This window comes from Grammomys surdaster, unplaced genomic scaffold, assembly GCF_004785775.1.
Source record: "Grammomys surdaster isolate TR1022 unplaced genomic scaffold, NIH_TR_1.0 311, whole genome shotgun sequence".
NCBI classification, from domain to species: domain Eukaryota; kingdom Metazoa; phylum Chordata; class Mammalia; order Rodentia; family Muridae; genus Grammomys; species Grammomys surdaster.
In genome coordinates, this window is record NW_021604730.1 from 2,439,296 (window position 1) to 2,464,994 (window position 25,699).

The 25,699-nt window shown below is 39.0% G+C and overlaps 1 protein-coding gene across 2 annotated transcripts in view; it reads right to left on the bottom strand.

The window, feature by feature from the left end:
* The window catches only part of Negr1 (neuronal growth regulator 1), a 710,239-nt gene that overhangs the window by 117,592 nt on the left and 566,948 nt on the right, over positions 1 to 25,699 (bottom strand). The window contains exon 7 of one of the 2 annotated variants that reach the window (XM_028777586.1): positions 21,564 to 22,492. The exons of the other annotated variant lie outside the window; for it this stretch is intronic. Coding sequence (XP_028633419.1) covers positions 22,425 to 22,492 — 68 coding nt within the window. The 3' untranslated portion in view covers positions 21,564 to 22,424. Of the gene's footprint in view, positions 1 to 21,563; positions 22,493 to 25,699 lie in introns of those variants that run through there. 2 annotated transcript variants of the gene reach the window in all.

The window sequence follows — 25,699 nt, forward strand, 5'->3', positions numbered from 1 at the left end:
GACAAATTTATTAGAGTCTGAATTCCAGCATGGTACTCTCAGATCCTGTTTAATTCTTAAAGTTTGCATTCGATGAAGTTTGCTTTTATGATGTCTGTGGGGTTTGACAATGCATGGCTTAGTGTATCCACCAATCTATACTGTATCCTTGTTTAGTTTTTCAGTAAATACTTCCGAAGAGAAAGGTGAAGCAGACAGACTCACAGCATTACCTTGAGGCTTTTGGTGGTCTTGGAGAAAGAATACATTTATGACCCCAAATGTCCTAGGTGGTGTCATTTTCCCATTGTAAATCTTAATAAATTTACTATCAATTTTTAAGAAAAAGAATACAGATACTTGGAGAAAGAACTGACTCTCACATGTGCAGGCTTCAGCTCCGTGCTATTTAAGGACAAATTCAACTCCTTCCCAATAAACCATCCACCTTTGGTTTTTGTTAAAACACTGAGTATCATATTTATCTCTCAATACCAATGCTGTTTGTTTCATGAAGCTATAACACAGATCCTAACTTCTCTAGCTAAATGTGGATAGAACAGGAAAGAGTATGCCTGGGACCTACCATTTTCCCTGGGTTGGGAAAGTCTCCTGAGGTTTGATTTCCAGACCTGAAATTTCCTGCAGGGGATAATCTTGAAAGCTTTAAGGAGGAATGTATTTGAATCTCCATTTTTTTTTTTGTATAGTGCATGAATTTGGACATGTCATTTAATGCTTTGAGGCTCAATCTTTATTTAATGTGAAAACTGAGAGACTATTTCAGTGACACATTACAGATTAAGTAGCAATGAACGTGAGGTGATTGATATCTGCAATACATCCCTGCCTCCACCATTTGAGCAGGTTTGAGGGTGGTGCTTAAATTCTATCTTCGTCTTGGGCCACAAGGTGATCAAGGGAGTTTGACTTTATCATTTTAAAGTCACTCTTGTTGTTCTAAGTGGTGTTGTGGTGACACAGGCCTTGAAGATGTTGAGCAGACTTTCTGAAGTTTAGTTATGTCTCAAGCTGGTGTCATGAGTTTTGGCTCAACATTAAAATTCTACATTCTTCTGTAGTATAATATAAAACTAGTATAACTACACATTGGTTTCTTGAGATAATCTTCATGTAAATTTATTGTAAATTTATTTATTAGGAGGGGTCACACCATGATGCACGTGAAGGTCAAAGGACAATGTGCAGAATTTTGTTCTCTCAACCATGTGAGTTTTGGGTCAGGTCTTCAGGCTTCATGGTAAACAATTGTATATACTGTGTCATCTCACTGGCCTTATATACAATTTCAATGCATTTTAATTAACATAGAATTGTATCACCAGTTCTTTTATCTTTCCTCCCTCTAACTCCTCTCATGTCTTCTCCTACTAACCTTTCCACTCCTCTACTCTCAAACTGATGACCTCTTGGTTTATGACTATCATTGTTTTGTATGTATAAATTATGTATGTGTGTATGTATGTATAAATAAAGAAATACAATTTACTGAATCTGCTTTTGTTGTTTGTGTGTATGGCTTGAAGGCTGACCCCTCTGCACTGGACAAATGAAAGTGGACACAGCCATGGGAGAGTGTGATTCTCCTACTCTTGGGTTAGGAGCTGTGAGATTTTTTGCCATGCTTATAAAAATTTTTATTGGAATCTCATTTCCTTCAACATTTTTTCCAGTTGGGATGATAAACTACAAGATGATATTTTTTTAAAAAAGATGTTTTGACTCTGAACTCACTGGCTCCACTGAACTTAACCCCTTAAAAGTAAATTTAAAAACTTACTGTGTAAAGTCATGTTTTTTATGCTCACATGCACACAATACCAACCTTAAGTTAAACTTGAATAGACAATCCTCAATTTTTAAATTTTTTTTTTGGTTTAAAGAAAATTGTACTGTTAGAACAACAGTATTTGAAATAGAAGCATTTAAGGCTTTGGCATGTTTGCATCATGGATCCTTTGCACATCAGAAATCCTGGAAGCACAAGCTCAGAGACTTGTGTGGGCCATCAGATTGAAGCTTGGAGTTTTCCAGCATTAAACAGATGGTATTAGTGCACTTTTAATATCTGTTCTGCCCACATCAAAGAAAGGATAATCAGTGCAAAGCATTCTTTTAAGACCTTTCTCTCATGAATATGAAAAAATATAGCACAGTGAATCATTCAGTGTAGGAGGCTAATAACACTCTTGTTAGAAGGTTTTTCAATTTTATTTTTTTTAAATATATATGAGTAACCATACTTTCGAATCTGTGCAGGCTTACTTCCATCTTTGAGGTCACGTGATTTGACCAGTTTCATTACTGAGTTATAAATGGAAGTGAAATAGAGGTGTGAAGAAGAGGTGAAGACAGATACTTGAATTTCTTTCTGTTCTTCAGTGTCTGAAAAGTTTTCAGTGATCAGGTAGATGCCAAGGTTTCATTTATGCTATTAATAAACATCAGGCAAGATTTGGTAAGATAACAAGAATCATAGGTGACAGTTAAAGGAAACAGTTTTTCAGTAGAACTTGCCCCACTGTGTCACCTTGTCATCATCTTGACCCCCATTTCACACTGTGAATTGCAGGAGGCAAGGGAGAGATTTTATTTCTTTCTTCAAAACACTGTGCACACAGCACCACTTCACCTGTGGTTTTTCTTGGATGTAAGACAAAGACATTAAGAACACTGTAGCATTTACCATAACCCCATCACAGACACATAGATGCTAAGAACCTGTCTGTCCCACTGACCCAAGGTCATCTCTTCACCAGCACCCTTCTCATGGACCCAAGGTCATATCTACCCCAGCACCTCACCCCACTGACCCACAGATATCTCTACCCCAGCACCCTGTTCCACTAGCCCAAGGTCACCTCTACCCCAGCACCCTTCCCTACTGACCCACAGGTATCTCTACCCCAGCACCCTTCTCACTGACCCAAGGTCATCTCTACCCCAGCACCACAGGCTCTTCCATACAAGTTGCACTCAAATCTTTATGAAAGGATAATGCTTTCCTAAATGTAGATTTATTCAAGCAAAAGCCAGAATGTGACTTGGGGATTCTTAATTACTTTAAAAAATTTCTGTTGGGAATGACTTAATACCTAACTAATTCACTTTCTTTTCTTCAGTTTAGGGTTCCTATTTCCTTTCTGTAAAGTCATTCATATATGCACAAAAAAAACTGATTTGTCATCTGTAGCCAGATTGCTTTGTGGTGCCAATAGTCAAAAATCTGTAGCTCCAACCACAAAATATATTTTGTGTTGATGTAATCTATGTATGCATATGTGTGTGTGTGTGTATGCATATGTTTGTGTTTTCAGGAACATGTACTCGTGTGTTTGTGCGTATGTGCACATGCATGCGCATATGTGTATTCTGGGGACTATAGTCAAGATCTCACACATGCTGCTCAAATGCTCCACAGTAGGGCTCAGTCCTCAGCCCTCATGCACTTTGCTGCTCAGTGGTCAGGTGCAACTTTGTCAAGATTCCATGTCATTTTGTTCTGGATACACCTGGTTACACCTCTCTCATGGAGAAGTCTGAGACACACAGTTAGGAGTTCCAATGACTTCCACTCAGATGTGGCATGCATCTCTTTTGAAATTCATTGGCCAAAACAAGTCTCCTGATCACTGAGGTGGGATCAAGTTATGCTTGTGCTTACAGGTGCGTGGAGATGTCCTTCTTCTCTTACAAGTAATGAAGTCATTCTTGCTGGGTAAGAGAGTCTCACATAGAACATATTTGTTTGCTTGTTGGTGGGCACATGTGTTCTGAGCACTGTATTCAGACAGAGAGACTTTGGCTTCCTTTCTACTCAGGTTCAGCAGGAGAAGATAAGTCTGGAGATTCTACATGTCTTGAAAATCCCTATCTTGTGTATATTCACCTGTGGGCTGGTAGATAAATGGCCTGTGTGTGTGAACTCACAGAGAATTATTTTTTTTTATCAGTGTTTTATGCAGCTTTGCACCTGGACTCTGCGTGCTGGATCAGAGAAAGCCTGTGAAGCACTTTGGAGAATAATGTCCTAAATGCCACATAATTTTAATTACAGACCAAATGCAAATGGATAATTTAAAATATGCTCTAATCATACCAAGGGAGAGTAAATTATCATCAATTATTGACTGAGTGAAATAGACAAAAAACGGTTGCTAGCTCTTTGCTATTATTTAGAAAAAAAGTTTAAAAAAGAGATGGTAGCAATAAAATTTTTGTTATTATGTTTTAAGATTTCTCTTGTGTGTGCATCCGTGCATGTGTGTGTGAGCGTGTGTATGTGTGTTTGTAGGTACACACAGAGGCCAGAAGGGGGCACTAGATTCCCCAGAGCTAGAGAGGGGCTAGGTACTGAGTTGGATTCTTTACAGGAGCAGTGTCTTTAAAAAGTGAGTCACCTCTTCAGTTCCTGTTGTTTTATTATTTTTTAATAAAGGAAAATTTGAGACAAAGAAAAGAAGACAATTTTACTGGAAAATGCCATACTAGTACAAAAAGAAGTGAAGAATTTAGCCAATATTTCAGTCATTTACACCTAGCAGTGATGGCTAGAGAAAGAATATAGGTAGTGGCTTGCATTAGATCCTGGGAGCCAGATCTGACTCTTGTAATTTATCATCTGACTGAGCTTTGTGGCACACACACACACACACACACACACACACACACACACACACACTACTTAGCCAATCAACCAAATTTTAAAAAATTAAAGGAGCAGCTCAGTCAGCAGCTATAATAGATTTTGCATGATCTTTTTATAAGGCAAAGAACAGTCCTGGACTCCTCAAAGCAGCCAACCGTCCTCATACTGCTGGGAAACAGGCAGCATGAAGGAACTGGCACGGATACCTGAGGCTGTGCTGAGAGGAAGCTGTGCTTTGCTGTTTTGAGCTTTTCTGTGTGTTTTATCCACATGCAGGGTTGGATCAGATTTCTGCAGTGCTCTCACTTGACTTAATCCTTGGCTTAGAGTGACTGGGGGAATTAAGGCATGGTCAAGAAAAAGAAAAAAGAAAAAAAGAAAAGGGAAAATAAACAGCTGTAATGTGTGAGCTTGCACATGCTTCTTTGTATGTGGACACAAACCTTTAAGACTTTTATAACTCATGCCATTTCTTGTAAACAGACTCTGTGGTTCGGAGAATAAGCCACTTGCTTCCACAGGGGAAGTAAGTGTCTCTCCCTGTGGTTTCCCAAATTGTGTTGGTGTCTGTACAGAGCACATTTCTTCTTGAGAACACAGGTGCTCTGCACAGGACAGAGCTTTAATCGTGGGCATGCAGGCAAGACCACACAGAGCAGCTGCTAATGCTCAGATTCTTCACTAGCTACGGAGCAGTGGGGCACAAGACACAACAGAGGACTTAAGAATAAGATTAGTAGCAGAAAATAATGATGGTGTGAAGTAGCCATGTTAGGCTCAAGGGGATAATGGTTTTGGGGGGTAGGAGAAGCATCTTTAGTTGCTTTATAAAGTTGTTTTAATAATTTCATGTGTATTTGAAAGACTCTGCATCATTTGATTATCTACTCTTGCTGGTCTACTCCTGCATAGGTGATAAGACATAAAACCACATGCTTGGAGTTCACTTCCTGTCTGGTACACAGAAGAGAAGGTATTATGAGAAGAACCATGGATATAAGGCTGGTGGTGGCACAAGCCAAGGAATACCAAAGATTGCCAGTGAGCCCCACAAACCAGGAGAATTTGTTGGATTCATCATCCAACTGTTCTTTCTAACATTACTACTTAACTTTTTAATTTTATTTTAGTTTTTACTACTTAATTTTTATGTTTCTGAATTTTTATCATGCTAGTTCACTACTAGAAAAGGTTATCAACAAAGTAAAGCAGAATACCCTACAGGGTTTTGTAGACACTATAAATTTAAACACCAAGAAAGCAGCAACTGCTGGGACCATTCTTAGCCTACTTTTAAGAGTTGCCCATTTAGTGGTACTCTCCACCTCGCTGCAGTGGAGGAGTCCCTGTATCCTTCACTCATCTCCAGGGATTGTCCTCTGGGAGATGGGCCTTGTAAAGTAGAACTGCCAGGAATAGATAGAAGGGATGTCACTGGCACAATCTGCATTCCACAAATCAAGACACAGTTGCAGAAGAACCAATGAATGAAGGAAGACAGGGGTTTAGGAAGCAGAAGGTGAGTAGATGCTGAGGAGAAACCAGGAAAAGGCATGTTGAGTCTTTTCCACCACGACACAAGCTAGGAGGTTGTACTCCACCAGCAGGAAGGAACCCCTTACTTCCCTTCTGATGTCTTATGTTTGTATCAAAACAAGACTTACTACAACCCCACCTAAATCTCTAGCCAGATGATTATCTACACTCACAGGTAAGTCTTTAGTGGATACACATACAGAAGAACATGATGATATAAGGCATTCAAAGGGTCAGGGGTGGTCTTTGTCTACTTGGCTGACAGAACAGAACTCCACAAACTAGATATTCTATAAACAGCAGAGTTAACATATCACCATCCGACTAGGAGATGGCTGGGCAAGAAAAATAGGAGAACTTGTAAGGGTCATCTTGGTAGATGATCCTGACCTTCCAGGTCAGATAGGGCCTCTCTCTTAGGGACATGAATTCCATTTGGTATTTGATCACCAACTGAAGGCTAGTATTCCTGCTATTGATGCCTTGGAGTTGGAATTTTCACACATGAATTTTAAAGGTACACAGACATCACTAAAGTCTAGAATAACTGTTCTGTTTCTGTGAGGACGGTTGAAGTGAGATAGAATATATCTTGATTTATTTAAGCAATGTAAGCCTACACCACCATTCTTTGCTCTGTTTCTTTTCCCCTTTTATCTATATTTCTATCATATTCCCAAACTATGGGCTCGAGATAAAATTGATTGAGCATTGCAGAGTTTGCTACATTTCAGAAGTATATTTTTATAAAGAGTCTGCTTTGAATGTAGTTGCTGAGTTTAGAAAAGTAGTTTGAGCGAAGATTGTTCTAAAAATATTTCTATCCAAAGGCAGAAATGATACCGAAATTGATAAGCCTCCTTATTGCCTAAAATCAGTCCCATAGTCTGCACTTCTTTTGAGCTGCTGAATTCAATGGTAATAATGTTTGTTTGGGACTTTCCTGACTTCTTGATACTTAAAGCAAATTTCAGGTAAACTGTGTACTTTCTCTACTGTTATTTGATTTTCACATGATGGGAGTATACATATAATATATATGTGTACATTTGTGTGGAAATTCAGAGTTCTGTATCATGCTTTCTAGATTTTTTTCTGTTATTGATCAGTTCACAATAAGGTGAACCAGTAAAATAAACATCAAACGCTTGTATTACCTCACATTTATATGTTGAAATCTCAAACCCCAGTGCAAGGGTTTTGATATAAAAGAGGTGTGGCTTGGGCAATAATGAAGTCATGTGTATAGAGCCTCAGAATTACTATTAGTGCCTTCCTTGTCTTTGTAGTGCTACAGACCAGACCCAGTGACTCATGAATACCAGGCAAGCACTGAACAGCCTCCAGGGTTGAGATTTGTGTCTCTGTAGAAGAGATCTCAGAGACTTCTCACTACCTTCCTGCTGTATGAGGACCCGATCCAAAGCAAAGAGTCTGCAAGCCAGCAAGGGATTACACAGCACCCAGCCTCACAGTATCTCTGCCCTGGCCCTTCCTTCTCTTGTTACTCATGTAGTCTTACAGTTTGTGACATAGCAGCTCACTCAAAGGCAATACGTTGATATAATATTTGATTTCAATGATTCACAAAATGATAGCACTCCCTCCCACCTGTCCACCTGCTCTGGATACCTAAGGAAAAGGTTCTTCTTCTCACTGTCAGGTGAATTACTGATTTTCTTAGATGTGATAAGAAGGCCATTTTCATTACTGATATAAAATGGGGCTCTTGAGGGAGTATGCTTCCTAATCATTTCTGTTCCATGCACAGTCCGTGCTTCCCTGTCCTGGTCTTTTTCTCTAGAGAGGCTGACCAGAGACAATATCCTGAGAAAATCTGGGAAGGAGGAGCAGATCTGGACTCCCAGCAGCACCAGACGACCTTGGCTGTCACTGTGTGCCAGATAAGTAGAGTCAGATAATAAGGAATTTGTTCATGGTCATGCAATGTCTATAGACATTACTAAGGGAGGATTCCCAGACAAGTGCTAAACATCATAGAAGTGGAGATGTGAGTCACCTATAACATATAAGAAAAAATAATGTATAGACATATATAGCCAAGGCTCAAGTATACGCATGGTGTGCATATATGTTTACATGTGTATATATTCATATTCAAAATTAAAAAACATTGTAGATGTTTATATGTTGTACATGGGCTATAAACAGAGACTTCTTTTGTTAACTATTGTTAAAGGATCATACATACATTTTAGAATCTTAGAAAAGTTAATGAATCAGTTCATATAACAAAGGAACTCATTGACAAAAACTTCCAACAACTAGTGTTGAGGGAAAGGGTGAGTGAGAAAGAAACTGTGGATAAGTGAGCCCGCAAACCCTTCAGCCTGAAAGAGGAAGACGAACGTCAGTCACTTGCCAATGGACATAAGGTACCACAGAACTGTGGGAAAAAATAGGTGAAACTTATTGCTGTTGCCAGGATAATTTAGCATCTCCTATGCATCTCTAAAAACTTCACTAATGAAGTAGATTATGGCTTAAGGTTTTTAACGTTTATTTATTAAAGCAAAAATCATCCAGTTTGACTGGGGTGACACATTGTTCTCTCCCTCATCGACTGGAGAGATGTAGAGATAAAAATCTAACACCTGAACTTTATTCTGGCTCTTTATTGATTCTGGTTATTAAGACCGAGACACAGCATTCTCTCTTGGCACAGAACACAGAAAGCATTATTGCAGGGGAGGCCACTGGGGCGCTCTCCCAGCAGGGATGTAGATGGGTGACTTAACCCACATTTTAGGTGGCAAGGAAACAGATCAGCAGGTGTCACTACTGGGGTCTCCCCTGGCACACACACCACAGGGTTCTTTTTAAGTGGGAGGGTGGACATGGCATTTACAAACAAGCTTCCGATTCATGTGTCTGATGATGAGTTCCCGGACATGGCAAACTCCCATGCCACACAACTGCAGGTTAGAATAGACTTAAATTCAGCAGGCTGTGTCAGAAGACTGGTCACATGGAGAAAAACCTTGTTTTGTAATCAGTAATAAATACACACAGGGCATTTCCTAAGAGAGCTCATGATTGAAAAGCTGTGAAGGATTTAGCAATTTTTTGTCTTTTAAAACAAGATTCAGTGGTGTGTGTGTACACACACACATGCGTGCACATGCTCGTGTGTTTGCTTGTTCATAGTTCATGCACACATGTTTACTTGTGGAGGTTAGATGGCAGCCTGCAGTGTCTTCTTATATGGCACACACTGAGACTTTCCAGTTGGGGTTATAAGTATGTGCTGCCATGCTTTGCTTTTTATGTGAGCACTGGGTATTGAATAAGGACTTCATGCTTGACTGGCACACACTTTACCAAATGAGCCACCTCCACAGATCAAGAAGCTGTGCTGTTATTACAGACCTGGGCTCCTTATATATAGGCTTTGACGGGGAGACACCAAAGGCGTCAGATCTCATAGAACAATGTGTTCATCCTTATCACCTCAGGACACAGCTTATCAATGGTCTGAGGTTGCTTTTACGACCCAGCTCTGGTCCATCAACTGGAGTTTACATATACATGTGTATGTATATATGTATATGTGTATATGTGTATATGTGTATATGTGTATATGATGTGTATATGTGTATATGTATGTGTATATGTGTATATGTGTATATGTGTATATGTGTGTATGTGTGTATGTGTGTATGTGTGTATATGTGTATATGTATATATGTACATATGTATATACGTGTATACATGTGTGTATATATGTGTGTGTGTGTGTGTGTGTGTGTATGTGTATATATGTATGAAGATGTAGTAGTTAACTCTGATAAACAAGTCATCATGGACCATAAGGAAAACTAACGACAGTGTCATAAAACTGATGATGACTTCCTAGAGCACATGGATGGCAGGTTTGCCCAAAGCTCTTATCATTATTTTTTGTTGTCAATGTGCTTAACAAATTTCCTCAGTTTTTTCTTTTCTTTCTTTAAGTTTTCCTTTTTCAAAATTTTTTAATTGAAAATAAACTTTTTTATAAATTTTATGTTCATGGTTTCTCCTTATCTTCTGCTTACTTCTCCTCCCAAACCATGCAACTCCATATCTCTTTCCCTTGTTGTCTTAATTTAGATAAAGACACTGTAAGGTGACTTCTATTGTATCTATTTGTGTCTATTTTCCTTTTTCTTTTTTGCTGGGTAAACAGTTGAACCCAGGCCAATGTTCTGCTGGGCAAAGTCTACATTACATCATTCTCAGAGCTGTGATACCTGCCATTCTGGACAGGTGTGTTGGCCTAATTGCTAGACCAAACTGATGGTGTGTCAAACACTCAAAGGAAGCTTTCACTTTAGTCATTGTGTTAAATATAATGGAGTATTGTGTTAAGGGCTCATATATCTTGTGAAAATTAATAGCAAGCAGAATATATTTTGTGAACAGAATTTATCATTCCATCTTTCTTATTCATGAATATGTTCTGAGATAGACTTATCTGAAGTTTTCTCAAAGTCAGGATGAGGGAGTTGTGTGTTTGATTGTGTAGGAAAACAATTAGGCAGCCTGGGGTAGCATCATTTTATCAATACAAATCCAATTGTGTAATTCCCTGAGGCCCTAGACCATCCACAGTTAATCATCTGATCTGGTGTCATGATTTGGCATTCTAAAAAATAAAATAAAATACAATAAAATAAAATAATAAAATAAAATAATAAAATAAAATAAAATAAATTCAGCAGGAGTTTTCTGTAGGATTGATCAATTTAACCTGCCAAAATTCATTTTGAAGTAACTGTCCAAAACACACAAAACTACTAACCAAGGTGAGCTTCAGAACCTGAAACAGGAGCTCCTTACATACGGATGGCATGACGTATTTGCATTTTCCAACAGTTCACAGGGTGAAGACGACACATGCTCTGGTGACTTGTCTATCACAGCTGATTCTCACTTGAAGTAGGATACAGCAGAGTCGGTGACCACTCATGCTTTATGATAGGGACATATCTCAGCCATGCTTTGGGGTGATACTTTCACAATGAACTCTGAGTATCAGCCCTTTCCTTTTTCATTTGAATATCAATCATTTCTGGGATCCAATAGACTTGATTTTAGTCCCACTGCAAGTTATTCATTTGAGTTTAAAGCTCTCATAAGCCATCAAAGCATTGCTGACCTCCCCAACCTCTATTCCTTATTCTTAATGACAGCTACTGAAAGTGCCCATTAGACTTGTAACACACAGCAAATTTCAACAAAGGCAAAAAGGAGCCTTTGAGATTCTGAGAGATTCTAACTGCTCCTGGGGAAGAATTCAGTAAACATTCAAGATGCGAGGCTCTGCTCAGCTCCAGAGCCATACAGCCTCTGCAGTGTGAAATGTAAGGAATGTCTTGAAACACACAGATCCTAAGAAATTTGAACAGAAGGCATAACAATTCACAGTACTCCCTCTCTCAAAGATTAACTCTCTCCCATGATTGAGAAGAGCAACTCCTACAGAGACTTCTATTGGCAGGTGTTCTAAATTGCTGCCAATCATATACATCGATTTTTTTTTTCAACACAGAGCATGTGTGTTTGAGGTCTGATGACTTTACATAGCAGGCTTTTGGGAGGATGGCTGTTGAAATATATCTGTGTGTTCAGTCTTGTTTTGCACATTAAGCTTCCTCAGTGTTGAAGTTATTGCCATGGAAACACTGTCAGTTAATAACTGTGCCTGGTTTCATGTATCGCTGTTCTAGACACTAGTAAATGAATAGAAATGGTACCTTCGCCTTTGGTGTGTTACATCCTCAGAGGGGCCCTGGAGGAAAAGCTGGTGAGCACCCGATAAAGGGTGACCATGTTGCTGATTATTATCTTAAAACAGTTTTCTATTACTGAGAAGCTTGGCAGAGGAAGCCTGAGATGGAAAAGCTCAGAGGTCAGGTTCTGACAGGAGAGAATAAATTCTGGACAATTCTCAGGTCCTGAGGTCTCACCTTCCTATGCATACAATCATATAGTGGTTCTGCCTCTGATTGGGAGACCTCTGGGGTGTCACCTACATTATGGAATCAAGTCACCTACATAGAGAGAGCAGCTGACATGTTGGGCTTCAAGCTCTCTCTCTCTGAGAGACTGACTTTTAATGCAGAATCTATAGACAGGCTTCACATCACGGAGTGACTTCATCTATAGTTTTCACTTTACAGAAAGAATGAGCTGGCCATGCTCATATGTGCATTGTGCTCTGGGCTGATCTGCTCTACATAATTAGATCAGTATTCTAGGGTTTCTTTACATGCATGCTTAGCTTGTGTTTACTTTTTAAGGCTGGCCTATCCACCACCATCTCCTAAATCTGAGAGATCAGTCAAGAAGTCTTCCTGGATTTTTAAAAGAGATATCCAAAATGGAGAACACAGGCTGAGCAAGCTCTTCTGAGATCTGACTTCCTGGAGAGCCTGGCTGTGTGACTCAGTGTGGATTTTGAACTTTCCGTGTCTCCTTCCCTGGGGGTGTGAAGGCCAGACTCTAACTCTCACAAAGAACCGAAGCATTAGTTTGCATTTTCACACAGGCTCAGGTGCATCTGAACAAACATTAGGAATTAGGAATATGACCACCACCACCTCATCCCTTTTACCCATAGATGGTCTGGAGCCATTCTTTCCTGGCTCTCTGATCTTGCTAAATGTTTTGTTGTTACTGACTTTATTGGGAATGTCAAGTATAAAAAGTAAATGCTGTTTTTCAGGTCTCAAAGACAAAGAGAAGTCTCTGGCTGCTATCCAGCTCTGGGTTCTCTGGATGCTGCATCCCCCTAAGAGAAACATCAACCTGGTGGGTGATCAGCTAGGAAATCTGTGCTACTCCTTTGGCATTTGAAACTAATGCAACAGGCTCATTCTACTGCTACTGCATCTGTTATTGGTGAGAAAAACAGTCTTGTGTCTTTAAGCCAGGAGTCTTGTGCTTTCTAAAGTGTCTATGGGTGGTGTCAAGCAGACATTGCTGTTTGAGAAGGGAAACACTTCAGACACTTCAGATTCTGACATGAAGTTCTGTGGTCTTCTGAAAACACAGATATAAAAACACAGTGTTAGGAGAACTGAATTATTATCTAAGTTCTTCATTGAAGAGTTACGACAATAATGGTGTTAAGCCTTCTCCCTGGGGTAATTTCTTCACATCTAGCATGAGGGGAGGAGCTAGATGGTGAACTCAATGATGAAAATTTTATACACAGTATCTAATGGGCAGCATTCTATACTCAGTATCTTATGGGCGGTATTCTATACATAGTATCTAATGGGCAGCATTTCATACACAGTATCTTATGGGCAGCATTTTATACACAGTATCTTATGGGCAGCATTTTATACACAGCATCTTATGGGCAGCATTTTACACATAGTATCTAATGAACAGCAGTATTCTATACACAGTATCTAATGAATAGCATTTTATACACAGTCTCTAATGGGCAGGATTTTATACACAGTATCTACTGGGCAGCATTCTTGTCTTATAAATTCTTTGTTGTATTTTTTTTCCTTGAAAAGTCAACACATTTTGTAAATAGTTGCAAAATAAGTTTTATATTCTACTTAGCCTATGAGACTTGGGAATCTCCTAGCAAACTGTAATTATTTATTTTCCATAACATGCCCCAATTCTATATTAAAGCATATGCACATGTTCATTGTATGTGTGATGCCTTATTCAGTGAGGTTAATTTCTCTCTGGATTCAAAATTCAGAACTAATTTTTGATTATCTCTAGGGTTAGTTCTATTTTGATAATTTTTAGATCCTGATATTTGGAGAATTATATAATACAATCATTTGTTTGGAAGATAAACTATGTCCAATATCTAACACAAAATAATTTTGAGATTAAGTCTACAGTGTGATAATTTTGAAGAAGAAAGAACAACAGAATTTAAAAGGCTGACATGTTGCCTGAACTACACTACTTTATGTGTCATGAGTGAAGCTCTGGCTGCACTTCAGAGATGTTTTCTGGTAAGCGAGAAGCCACTGGTCTATGGCCTGCACTGATGGAGAGTCTGGTAATTTTTATCTACAACAACCAAAAAGTCAGTGATTTTGTCTCCATTGAAACAAAAAGAAGTATTCATAGCACAGAAACTTGAGCATAAAATAACACCAATATACTTTTAGTACAAGCCTGCGATCTTTGAGAGCATAGAGAAGACCAAAGTGACCTTTTGCCCCTCTTTTATCTATGGTTTGGTTTTTGATATCTCAGTCACTGCTAGTCACTCATGATCTAAAAAAGCAATTTCTAGGGTAGAAAAATATTGAAAGAAACAACTCACTCATTTTAAACTGTATATAATCCCAGAGGATTATTTACATATGTGCTCTCATTCTACCTTCTTAGATGAGTATCAACCCAAGTACTCATCAGTCACATAGATGCTTTTGGTCCCCAGAGCTCAAGCATGCTTGATTTAGTGGCCCTTAGTTTAATTCATGACAGTCATAAAGCATAGTAGAAGTGATGGAACAAAGCACCAAGCGTTTCCATGCAGCTAAGTGAGGCCATGATATCGAAGAGCAGAGACAAATCAGTGCTTATTGGGATGCACAGAAAATACCTAGATTGTTATGGCCATCTTCAATTTTGATGTGACTTAGGGATAGATCCTTGCTAGTGTAACAGAATCACAGACAGGAACACTACTGAACATATACTGTGATGCTTTTCAGGCATTCTGTTATCAAATGTAAACTGTAAGGGACACAGAACTGTCTTCTTAGGTCATTATTAATTTTGCATTTTGTGGTTTCTGATTTTTCCTAATCTCAAGAAATACTGGTGTTTTAGAAAAGTGCTCTAAAATATTCCTCACCCAATTTTAGCTTTTTTGTCAGTTCTCTCCTAGTCACACAGGATTTTAGTATTAATGAATAAAAATGATGAATTAGGTCTTGGAAAATCCCTGCCCTTGAAGCGAAGGGTCTAGAAGCACTTTGCTTTAATAGAATTTAGTGGTAAAATAGAATATCCATAATAATTTGCCTTATTCCTAGACCTTTGGTTTAGACATTGAGAGTCTAAAAGTAATTTTAAAGAAGACAAATGTTAGAATTTTAAAGCTGTACAGGATCACCCATGAAGAAGCCCATGGAACAGGCACAACCTTCTAAGAGCAGATAACTGTGTTAGGACTTATATTTAACCTAGTCCCTGTGAAGTGTCATTCATTATCATGTTGGGGGCACTTGTGTTATAAGAAGGAGTGTAACCAGAACATGCAATGATGGACATGAAGAACTGCCACCAACATGGGGATTTTAATTCTCCAGTACACTTTTACAAACATACACGCACATCCATGTATGTGATTTGATGTTATTTTCTTTTGTGGTAATCAGAAAATCAGCCACTTTTGGGCTAATATGGTCTAAGCTTGTTGCTCTATTACATTCTCATGTATAAACAATACTGTCAATAGCAACATAATGACACTAAAAATAAAATGAAGCTTATCTTGTATTGAATTCAGCTATTGTTAAGTTGCAAGGGCTGCAATGCTGACTCAGTGCTTGCTTGGAGCTCTTTGTCTCCCACTTGAATGTGCACTCTCTGAACTCCAGAAGCTATGGTTATCTGAGTTCAGGCTACACTGCAATTCTTTCTGTGTTGCCTCATCAACTGATTGAGCTGAGATGACGAGTCTGGATGTGCACCAGCCCATCCAGCAGAGTTTTCTATTTTTCCCACTTCTGAGTGTCTACACAGGCGTCTGCATTATAGTTACTAACAAAGAAAAGCAAAAGAAACAACACAACAAACACTTTTTGGCTAACTTAAAAGCCTCTCTTGGTCTTTGGTCTTTTTTGGTGGCAGTGCACACTATGCCAGAGTTTCTTAGCTACAATAAACTGTAACCAAATGATAAATTATCTTTATGGGCTATTTTCTGAGAGACATAAATAACATTTATTAATCAGCTATATTATTGTCATTATTAATCAGAGTATTCTTTAGTCATAAGATAAGGTGTTATAAATCTACATATTGAAGTTCTCTCTTGATTTGTTCAGAGTCAAAAATATTTAATTTCTGTATGTCACTCAGACATAAAGACATTGGTGTTAAAGTGTCTTTGGAGGGCTTCTCACAACATCCAATATAGTCCGAAAGCAAGAAAGACTGCCTTTAACATTTAAAGTATGAATTAGTGAGTCGATTACTAGTAGACTACAAAAAGTTGAAGAAGCATACATTAGTGAAAGGTTACATAGCTCATTAAGTAATACAGCATTAATTAAATCACCCTTTGATCAGCATAAGAGTAATATAATTAATTTCACATAGCAGTGAAATGACTGGTCTACTTTAAGTAATGATCAATGCAGGCACAAACACCTCTAGACCACTGCAAAGCACGTGAGGAGAACTGCTGGAGTGGGAGAGAAATGCAGGCAGGATACAATGCCTGGGAGCGTCACAGCAGGAGATATCTTAGGAACTAAAGTATTAGAATATTCTAGCAATTATATTTTGCTCTATGGCCACTCACAGTTTGAAAGCTCTTGATAGTGTATGAATAGATGTTTGGGATGTGAACATTTTTATGATGTTGTTAAAAGTATCATTGCCTCCTAAGGTCATTCACTGCAGTCCTCCCTCCTGGGGTTGTGGCTAGTGTACATTTGGTGAGAACCCTGCTGCGCTCTAGCCTCATGGGGTTTCTGTCATTTAGTCCTATAGCTGAAACTCACAATGATACTGGAATGTTGAAGGCTATTTCTGGACAGGACCCTGAAAGCACAGGAAAGAAAGGAAAAATAGAGAGATGATGCTTTGTCAAACTAAGATTGTCTGTAAGCAAAGGAAACAACAAACAGAGCAAAGAGACAACCAAAAAATGAATGTTTGCAACCTACATTTGTAATAAAAGGTTAGTAGCTAGAATATATAAGGAATTTGATACATTTGTAACAAAAGGTTAGTAGCTAGAATATATAAGAAACTGGATAAATTTGTAACAAACGGTTAGTAGCTAGAATATATAAGGAACTGGAAAAGAAACAACAGATTAAAGAGAAAACTCACAGAGTGGGAGAAATGTTTAACCCACAATGTATATAGAACTCTCAAAAGTTAGTAAGCAGAAAGAAAAAGAAATGGTGATATATATTATTTTGAAAAGAAGACATCTAGATGGCCAACAGGAACATTGGAAAATATCCAACGTCACTAACTAACAGGAAAATAAAAATCAAAACATGTACAAGCCCCCTCAGTAAGAATAGAGATTATCAAAGTGAGGATGGTACAGCATCTAGGGGAGGATGTATAGAGGAACCCTATCACACAATAGGAATATAACTTACTAGAATCACTATGAAAAGACTAGCAGTAGCTTTGTAGCAGCTTCTTTGGAAATGTCTGGGACCATACACTTCATATCTAGAAACATGGGAGGGAGGGGGGATAACAAGACAACAAGGAGCAGTCATGTGATATAACAGTCTCACCATCACTAAGTGTACATTCTAAGTGGACAAGAGGTACATTTACTGTCAGCTGCTTTATCTTATCCCTTACAGCAAAGAAATGAGTAAAAATGTGCAGTAACTGATAAATGTGTTTCATACACGCAACTGGATGCTATCCCACCATATAAAAGGCAGAATCTGTGATCCATGCCCTTGTACATGCAGGTCATCATGAAAAGTAGTTGGGAGTAGAGACCTGCAGGAGTTGGTGGTACAGAATTCCATCAGGGGGTCTGAGTTACAGTAGGACCATGGGGACAATGCCTATTACAGGACACAAGGGCAAAGCAGCTTCAACTTTCCATTTGGTGACAATGTGTGATTGGGGAGACAAATATGCTTAACTGAACTGAAATATCGTGCATGTATCAAAATATTTCAGGGTATCCTATGAGCATACATGATATTTATCAGCTCAAGATATTAAAAGCTCAAGTTTGCCAAAGAAAAAGGTAGGTAGAAACTGCTTGAATCCTGGTGTAGGGTGAAGGTCAGTGACAGTATCAACCATGAGGAAGGAAAAGTCTTCATATTACATGAACACATTAGCAACTGTACTACATGTGGTAGCACCACACAGAGGCAGCCCCAACTTATAGCATCAATGTTGCCATGGGGATTGTAGATACTAAATTACATCATCACAAGCTCAGAACAGAGCCACGGGCGTGATGGGTCCCCTGAGGTGTGGGTCTGAAGTAATGTGAGGAGGGGAAAGGCTACTTGTGTATAAATCCCTATCATATGACACGTATTTCCTATAGATCTTTATGGCATTTTTCCAATTCCATGTGGTCTTTAATGAAGTCCATCTTACAGATGGGAAGTCACAAATAAGAAAGTGTATACAACTTTCAAGAGTAATACAGTTTGTATAGTGGAACTTTTATTTTGTGTGTGTGTGTGTGTGTGTGTGTACATGTGTGTGCATTATGCACACTTACAGGCACATGTATGGAGGCCATTGTAGGATGTTTGTTGTCCTATCACTCTGCTTTCTTCCAGTAAGACATGGCCTTTCACTGAACCTGGACCAGGGATGCAACCCAACAAGTTGGAAAAATCATCCTGTCTCTGTACTCCTGCAGGGCTGGGGTTAAAGGCACATGAATTTTTACACAGCTAGCAGGTGTCTGCATGTCAATGCACCGCTGCATCTCAACATGCCTATGACTTCCTTTACAGTCAGCGAAGTAAACAGTGGTATGCAGAATCATATTGCATATATTATACACAATTTATAAATTTAAAAAAATACGTTTTTCCCCCAACAATGATAGGAAGAATGGTAGCGAGATGGCCTCATGGATAAAGATGCTGTTACCAAGCCTGAGGGCCTGAGATTTGAATGGTATAAGAAGCATATCACTTCTGCAGGTTATCCTCCGCAGTCTACCTTCATGCTATGCCATGCATGTCCTTTACACCCTTACACACAATGAATGAATGAATGAATGAATGAATGAATAAATAAATAAACAAACAAATAAATGTAATTTTAGGAATTGTGTTGACACTGTAGCTATCGTCCTGGGAAGTACAAATCAGACCTAGGTATACTGTTATGAAACCATTCTTTCAATCAGCAAAATGCATATACACACTCTTTCTGATTTGCTACTTTGCACAAAATTGCCAGCTCACATTTGTGTTAGGGCTCCTTTCATGGTTGGATTAGAGTTTCACATGTTACATTGTGGTCACACTGTTTGTAGATAAATGCCTCTTGGTACAGTGTCTTGGGGAAATCCTTGGCTACATGGCATTTTCAATAGAGAGAACAGTGTATCTTATTATAATTTTGAATGTTGATATACGCATTATTTCTACTAAATATCTCCAAACAGATCGCTGAATATATTAAAATATTATTTCAGAAGCCTGAATCAAAATGTGGAGAAATTTTTGGCAAGATATACCACCACTAAATCTATCTCTCAATTTCAAGTACACGCAGTGACTATGTAAAGATGATTTACATGCAAATGTAATGAGTATGAGGAGGGTAGTCACATGCAACTACACACAAAACAAAGGACATCGACATGAGACATTAAAAAGCATAATAAAAGCTTGTTCTGCTTTAAAAGAGTATGAAGTGACTGCTCATTGTGACAACTTATTAAACATTTTGGAAAGGAAGTGAGTGGCATGTTGTCATGGAATACAATTCTACAGAGACTTATGGGAGATTAGCTTCCTTCTGTCATGGTAAAAATAGTTGTATTCTGCTTCTTGACCTTCAGTCTACAATATGCTATAGCATCTCCACTTGGGTAATAGTCACACTGTCTTTTTTTTTTTTTTTTTACAAGAAATCTTCTTCATCCTAGATTTTGGCACATGCTTAGAAGAACAAGAAGTCATTTTTTTCAAAGATAGAAAACATTCTGAGGGGAAGGAAAGTTTTATCCAATCAAAACAAACTTTAAAATATATGGCAAACAAAATACCTTTTGGGCAATCAATTCTGTGACTAAGAGAATAGTTTTGATCCAACTTCCTCCCATGAACTTATGAGAAAGCCTTCTAACACATTTGATATAAAACCAACTCACTTCTCAAATTGGCCATTTGCACTCCAGGGCTTACCCTGTGAAAATGCTTGGATTGTTTGGGTAATTCAATTGCACGTGGGGATCAATGCAGGTGTGAAGCTCCCCGGTCAAAGGTTGGCCCTTAGGCTGTAACTTAAATCAATTTGGGGTAAGTCAAGTTTAATTACATTTTCAGTGATGAAGCTTTCAAAAGCAATTTTGAGCTTGCCTATTCTGAGGCTGTTTGGTTCTGCCCCAGATCTATACTGTTGGTTACAGAAGCAGCTGTCTATCAGCCTATCTTCTTTAGAGTTGATTGAGTCTTGCAGCTGAGGGAAAAATGAGAAAAAGTGAAACAGTGGGAAAGATGCAAAGAGTACCAAAATGAACAAACAAACAAACAAACAGAAACAAAAGAACTGGAGTCTTTACTAAAGGTTTCAGAATATCACTCATTATTTTTAGCTTGTTTGTTTAGTAATTTTAAACAATAAAAAAATAAAGGAAGGAAAGGACAAAAAAGAGAAAGTCTTGGGGAAGTCCCCTGAGGGTAACACACACTGATGCACATTGATTTGCGAAAAGTGGTTTTGTTCCTTCAGGTGTAGCTGGCAAGTGGTTCTGCCTAACAGTGTCAGAGAGGAGGACCAGCAGATGCCCTGCAGACTAGAGGGAAATAAAGCCTATTCAATTGTTTTTTCAGGTAAGTGAAATATATAAACAGTTGTTCCTGTCCCCTAAAAATTTGGGCAAGCCAAACTTATGTTGACTCATATAACACCAGTGAACATGAGTATAGATGAAGATAAATCTGTTTTTGTTTTTTTTGTTTTGTTGTTGTTGTTTTTGTTGTGTTGTTGTTGTTGTTGTTGTGTGTGTGTGTGTGTGTCAGCTGTCTTCATCCCGTGACAATAGCTTCTGTACATTGCACGGCACACATCCATCCACACACTGCCACATTCCTACAGGATCATGAGTCTTAGAGAAAACACAAATGTCACTGGAGTTGTAGCTGCCGATTCCTAAAGCACAGACCACATTCCTGCCAGTTTCTGAGAGATATGCTGTTAGTTCTTCCTTAAAACATTTCAGAATACTGTAATTCCTTCAAAGTGTCTGACAGCGACCTGCTTGGCTCTGGCAGGGAGCTCATCTGCTTCACTAATTAGGCAGTTCCACATGTGTGCTAATTGGATCGGGTCTTTAACAAAATCAAAGGAAGGAAGAGTATGAAGCGATATAAATCCATGTCTCTGAGCTTGGAGCTTGGTTGCTTCTTTGTCTTAAAACTGTTGAACATTAAAGCCTTCTTTTTCCTTTTTCTTTTATAGGTAAAATTGGAAAAAAATCCAAGCTATATAAATGATGGCCATAGCAAAGATAAAATAACATTTCTTGTTTGATGTATCACATATCACTGAAGTACACATGGGGAGATAGCTAACTTGTGTGTCTGTAAAAAAATCCCAGTTGCACACTTTTGGATAAGGAAGGTCCACGTAGACTAGATAGACTCTCTGAGGATCAGGGGTTTCCAGCTATCACCTTAGCCCCTGTAGGTACCACAACTGAATTCTCAGTGCTTTGGAGAAAGTATGTCCCATGAAGATACCATCCTGCCATAGTCCCCTTTCTTTCCTTTATCTGGAAATTACAATGGTCTAAAGAAGAAAAAAAAAACCCTTAATCCAATTTCACTTCACTTTGTCCTTTTGACGAATGTCTAATAATTACATGTTATACTAAGCAAAGTGTGAGTTTGGTTACAGTTGCACAATGCTTCTGTTTACCTATATGTTTAGGTCTCTCAATAAGGGGTCACATTTCCGTTTCTCAGAGGAAGAAATGAAAGCACAGAGGGGCCCTGGTGGGCAAGCTGCCTGTCTGCCGCCTGCTGCCATAGTCATTTGATCATGTTTCAGATATGGTCACAGCTGTAGGGAACATGGTGCCTAGTAGATGGGGGGTGGCGCCCAGAGATCTTTCAGAAGTAACAACAAGAAGAATATAGCAGCATCCTCCAGAAGGAGACCTGGAAATGCTTGGCCAAGGTAAGGGTCTGGTCATGCATTGATCGTGAGTTCAAATAGATTCACAGCTCCACTCTTCATGTTCACAGGGCTGCATTTGGGTCTCATTTATTGTGGTATTAGGGCTGTGTAGGACAACATAGAAAACAAGAAGGTCTTTTTAGAGGCTGCAGGACAGCACAAAGGAAACTCTCAATATGAAGAAAACTTCCCGTGGAATGGAACTCTCTGGAGAGGAGACAGTAGGGAGGCTAGTGCTGAAGCTTCTCTACAAATCCCGATCTCACCACAGAATCTAGCACACTCAAATGTAAGATGTTTTCAACCAACAAAAATCATTTTGAGCTCACTGATAAAAACAGGAGAGAAAATATTAGTAGAAATATATCTTTAAAATAAGCAATACACTCTACTCTTTCTCCAACACGCACAGTGTTCTGAAGACTGATGGATGTGTAGATTCATCTAGTCTTCTCATTGTATGGGTGATGAGATTGAAACCACAGAAGCATAAAAGTATCTTCAATTATGTCAGGATCTCAACGATCTCAATAATGGACCTCAGGAGTCTGATATGTGGTATGGATAACTTTTCATTTTTTATGGTCTTTAATTTCCATAAGTTTGTGGCCTTTCAAGGCTCATCAATGACAGTGGCCAATGCCAAAGTTCCTTCTCCCTCCTTCTCCTGACTCTTGGTCAGCTCTGGGAAGCACCTGCTCTTTAGAATAGATTGAAACGCACTTGTCAAACTGCCTTTTAACCCGGGAGAAAGACAACTGTAGGGTAATTAATCTCCTACAGCCTCTCTAATCAACCTGCCCACTCCCTCCTCTCATTACAAGTGAATGCTTATGTGCATGACTGATTTAATTAATATTTCTGATAAGGATGGTATCATAATGCTATGCAATGGTGCATTAAAAAAAATGAACCAAAGAAAAAGCTTGTTTGCTTGGATACCCAGAGAAACAAAGTTACAGCCATTCAGTTATGCAGAGTCTGTTTGTATTTTTCCTTCCACATTTGTATAAGTTATAACAGATGATAGAAAAGGAGGTGGATATTTCTAGTGATAGGCAATGTGTGGGCTATCATGTGTGCTCTATTTATTTTTATTATTTATTTTGTGCTTGTATATGACGTGTGTGTATGTGTATGTATATGTGTGTGTGTGTGTGTAGACGTGTATGTGTACATGCGCAGGGGTACATATGCATGCATGTGCTTGTTTGTGGAGGTCAAAGGTTGGCCTTAGGTGTCTTCCTTGGATCTTCATGTTTATACTTCAAACATTTAACCAACTGAGCCATCTCTCAGCCTGGTTTATTTAATTTTAGAACCTGCCATAAAAACAAACTGTTCTTTCCTCTTTTATAAGTGAGATGTCTAAGCCTCAAAGATTGAGAGAATGGGCCAAAATCCTTCAGTTCAAATCTGCTTAACTCAAAGCTTTAGATGTTCAACTTGGAGAGTGGGCAAGCTTTGGGTGCTTATGTGTGAGCGCAGGCTCGTCTTCCTCAGTCTTCAGAGCAAGATTTTGTTCTAGAGCAGAAACTTTCGAATCAAATCTTTTGAAACTTCTGACATTTTGGCAGGCTTTACTGTCACAGTGCTGTATGATGGAGAGAGAGAGAGAGAGAGAGAGAGAGAGAGAGAGAGAGAGAGAGAGAGACCCAAGTATACCTCCACATCAACCAGACTAGCTCTAATACACTTTGTTATACACACTCTTTGTTACACACCTGTGACCTGTCATTGCACAGACCCACAAGGGAGGTGATTGTTCCATAATCCCATAACAGAGCTGAAATCTAATGACATTGTGGCTGTCAAGGCATCATTGAAGTTGGTGTACTGTCACTGGCTTTCAGTGGTTTAGACAGAAAGAATCCTGTAGCAGTGGTATGAAAGTGTCACAGTATAATGATAGACGGCATCCAACCTTGAGAATGTTAATGAATGACTATGCTTCCTGTTCTCTCTCCTTAAAAACTATTATGTGCACTTGTGTTTTGCCTGTATGTATTCTACACACCATGTGCAGGCAGTGCTCACAGAGGCCAGTGTTGGATTCCATGGGACTGGAGTTACTGATGATTGTGACTTACCATGTGTACTGGGAATCTAACCTGTGTGCTCTAAGAGCAGGCAGTTTCTTTGCCACTAAGCCATCTCTCCAGACCCCTTCTAAGCTTTTTATCTATTGCCTGGGATTTATTCCCTCTACTTAGGAAGAAATGACATTAAGATAAAATAGTAGTAGTGTTAACCTGGCAGTAATATCATATACACATCTCACATTTACACTGTATTCTCTCTCTCTTTCTTCCTTCCTTCCTTCCTTCCTTCCTTTCTTCCTTTCTTTCTTTCTTTCTTTCTTTCTTTCTTTCTTTCTTTCTTTCTTTCTTTCTTTCTTTCTTTCTTTCTTTCTTCACTTTATATCCCAATTGCAGCCACCTCCCTCCTCTCCCAGTACTACTCTCACAAACCCTTTCCCCTAATTTTTCCTGAGAATGGTGGGAAGTTCCCCATGGGTTTCAATCTCCATCCCTCCTTCAAGTCACAGCAGGACTCCTGCTGAGGCCTAATAAGGCAGTTAGCTAGAGGAAGGGGATCCAAAGACAGGTAACAGAGTCAAAGTCCCACTACAATAGTTAGGGGACCCACATGAATACCAAGCTACACATTTGCTATAAATGTGTAGGGTGCCTGGGCCCAACCCTTGAATGCTCTTTGGTTGGTAGTTGAATATTGGTGAATTTCCATGGGCCCGGGTTAGTTGACTCTGTAGGTCTTCTTGTGGTGTCCTTGACCTCTCTGTTCCTTCCATCCTATCATCCACATTTATATTGATGGCATTCCTATTTCTCCACTTTTCCTGTGCTTGATTTAATATCATGCTTTGCTTATCATAGTCCCAGGAACAACATGCTCTATCATACATGCACCATCTAGCCTAGTTGTGTGATAGCTTATACGATACAGGTTTGTGTGAATATAGCCTGTGACATCGGCAGATCATGATGTTCGCCCACGGTGTGCTTTGCAGAATTCATCATCTCCCATTGTTAAGTCATGTATTACTAGGCACAGCAAAAGTGTGCAGAAGGCTTTGTTTGGGAAAAGGAGGGATTCTGTTGCTTCACAAAAGAGAATCTGTCATGTCTGACCCTCCCTGCTTGCAGCAATAACAGTCCTACCAGAGGGACAAAGGGCTACGTTCTGTCTGTGCTTGTTTTTGATGGTGGCGTGGAACACTTCAGTCTCTGGCAGTCACTTTTACTGCATCAGCTTGTGAGGCTCTTTTTCATGTGGTTTGGAATGGTTCTTTATCCATCTGCTTGTGAACATAAGCTCTGGGCATCAGCTGGGGAGGAAAGGTCTTTCTTTCTTTCTTTCTTTCTTTCTTTCTTTCTTTCTTTCTTTCTTTCT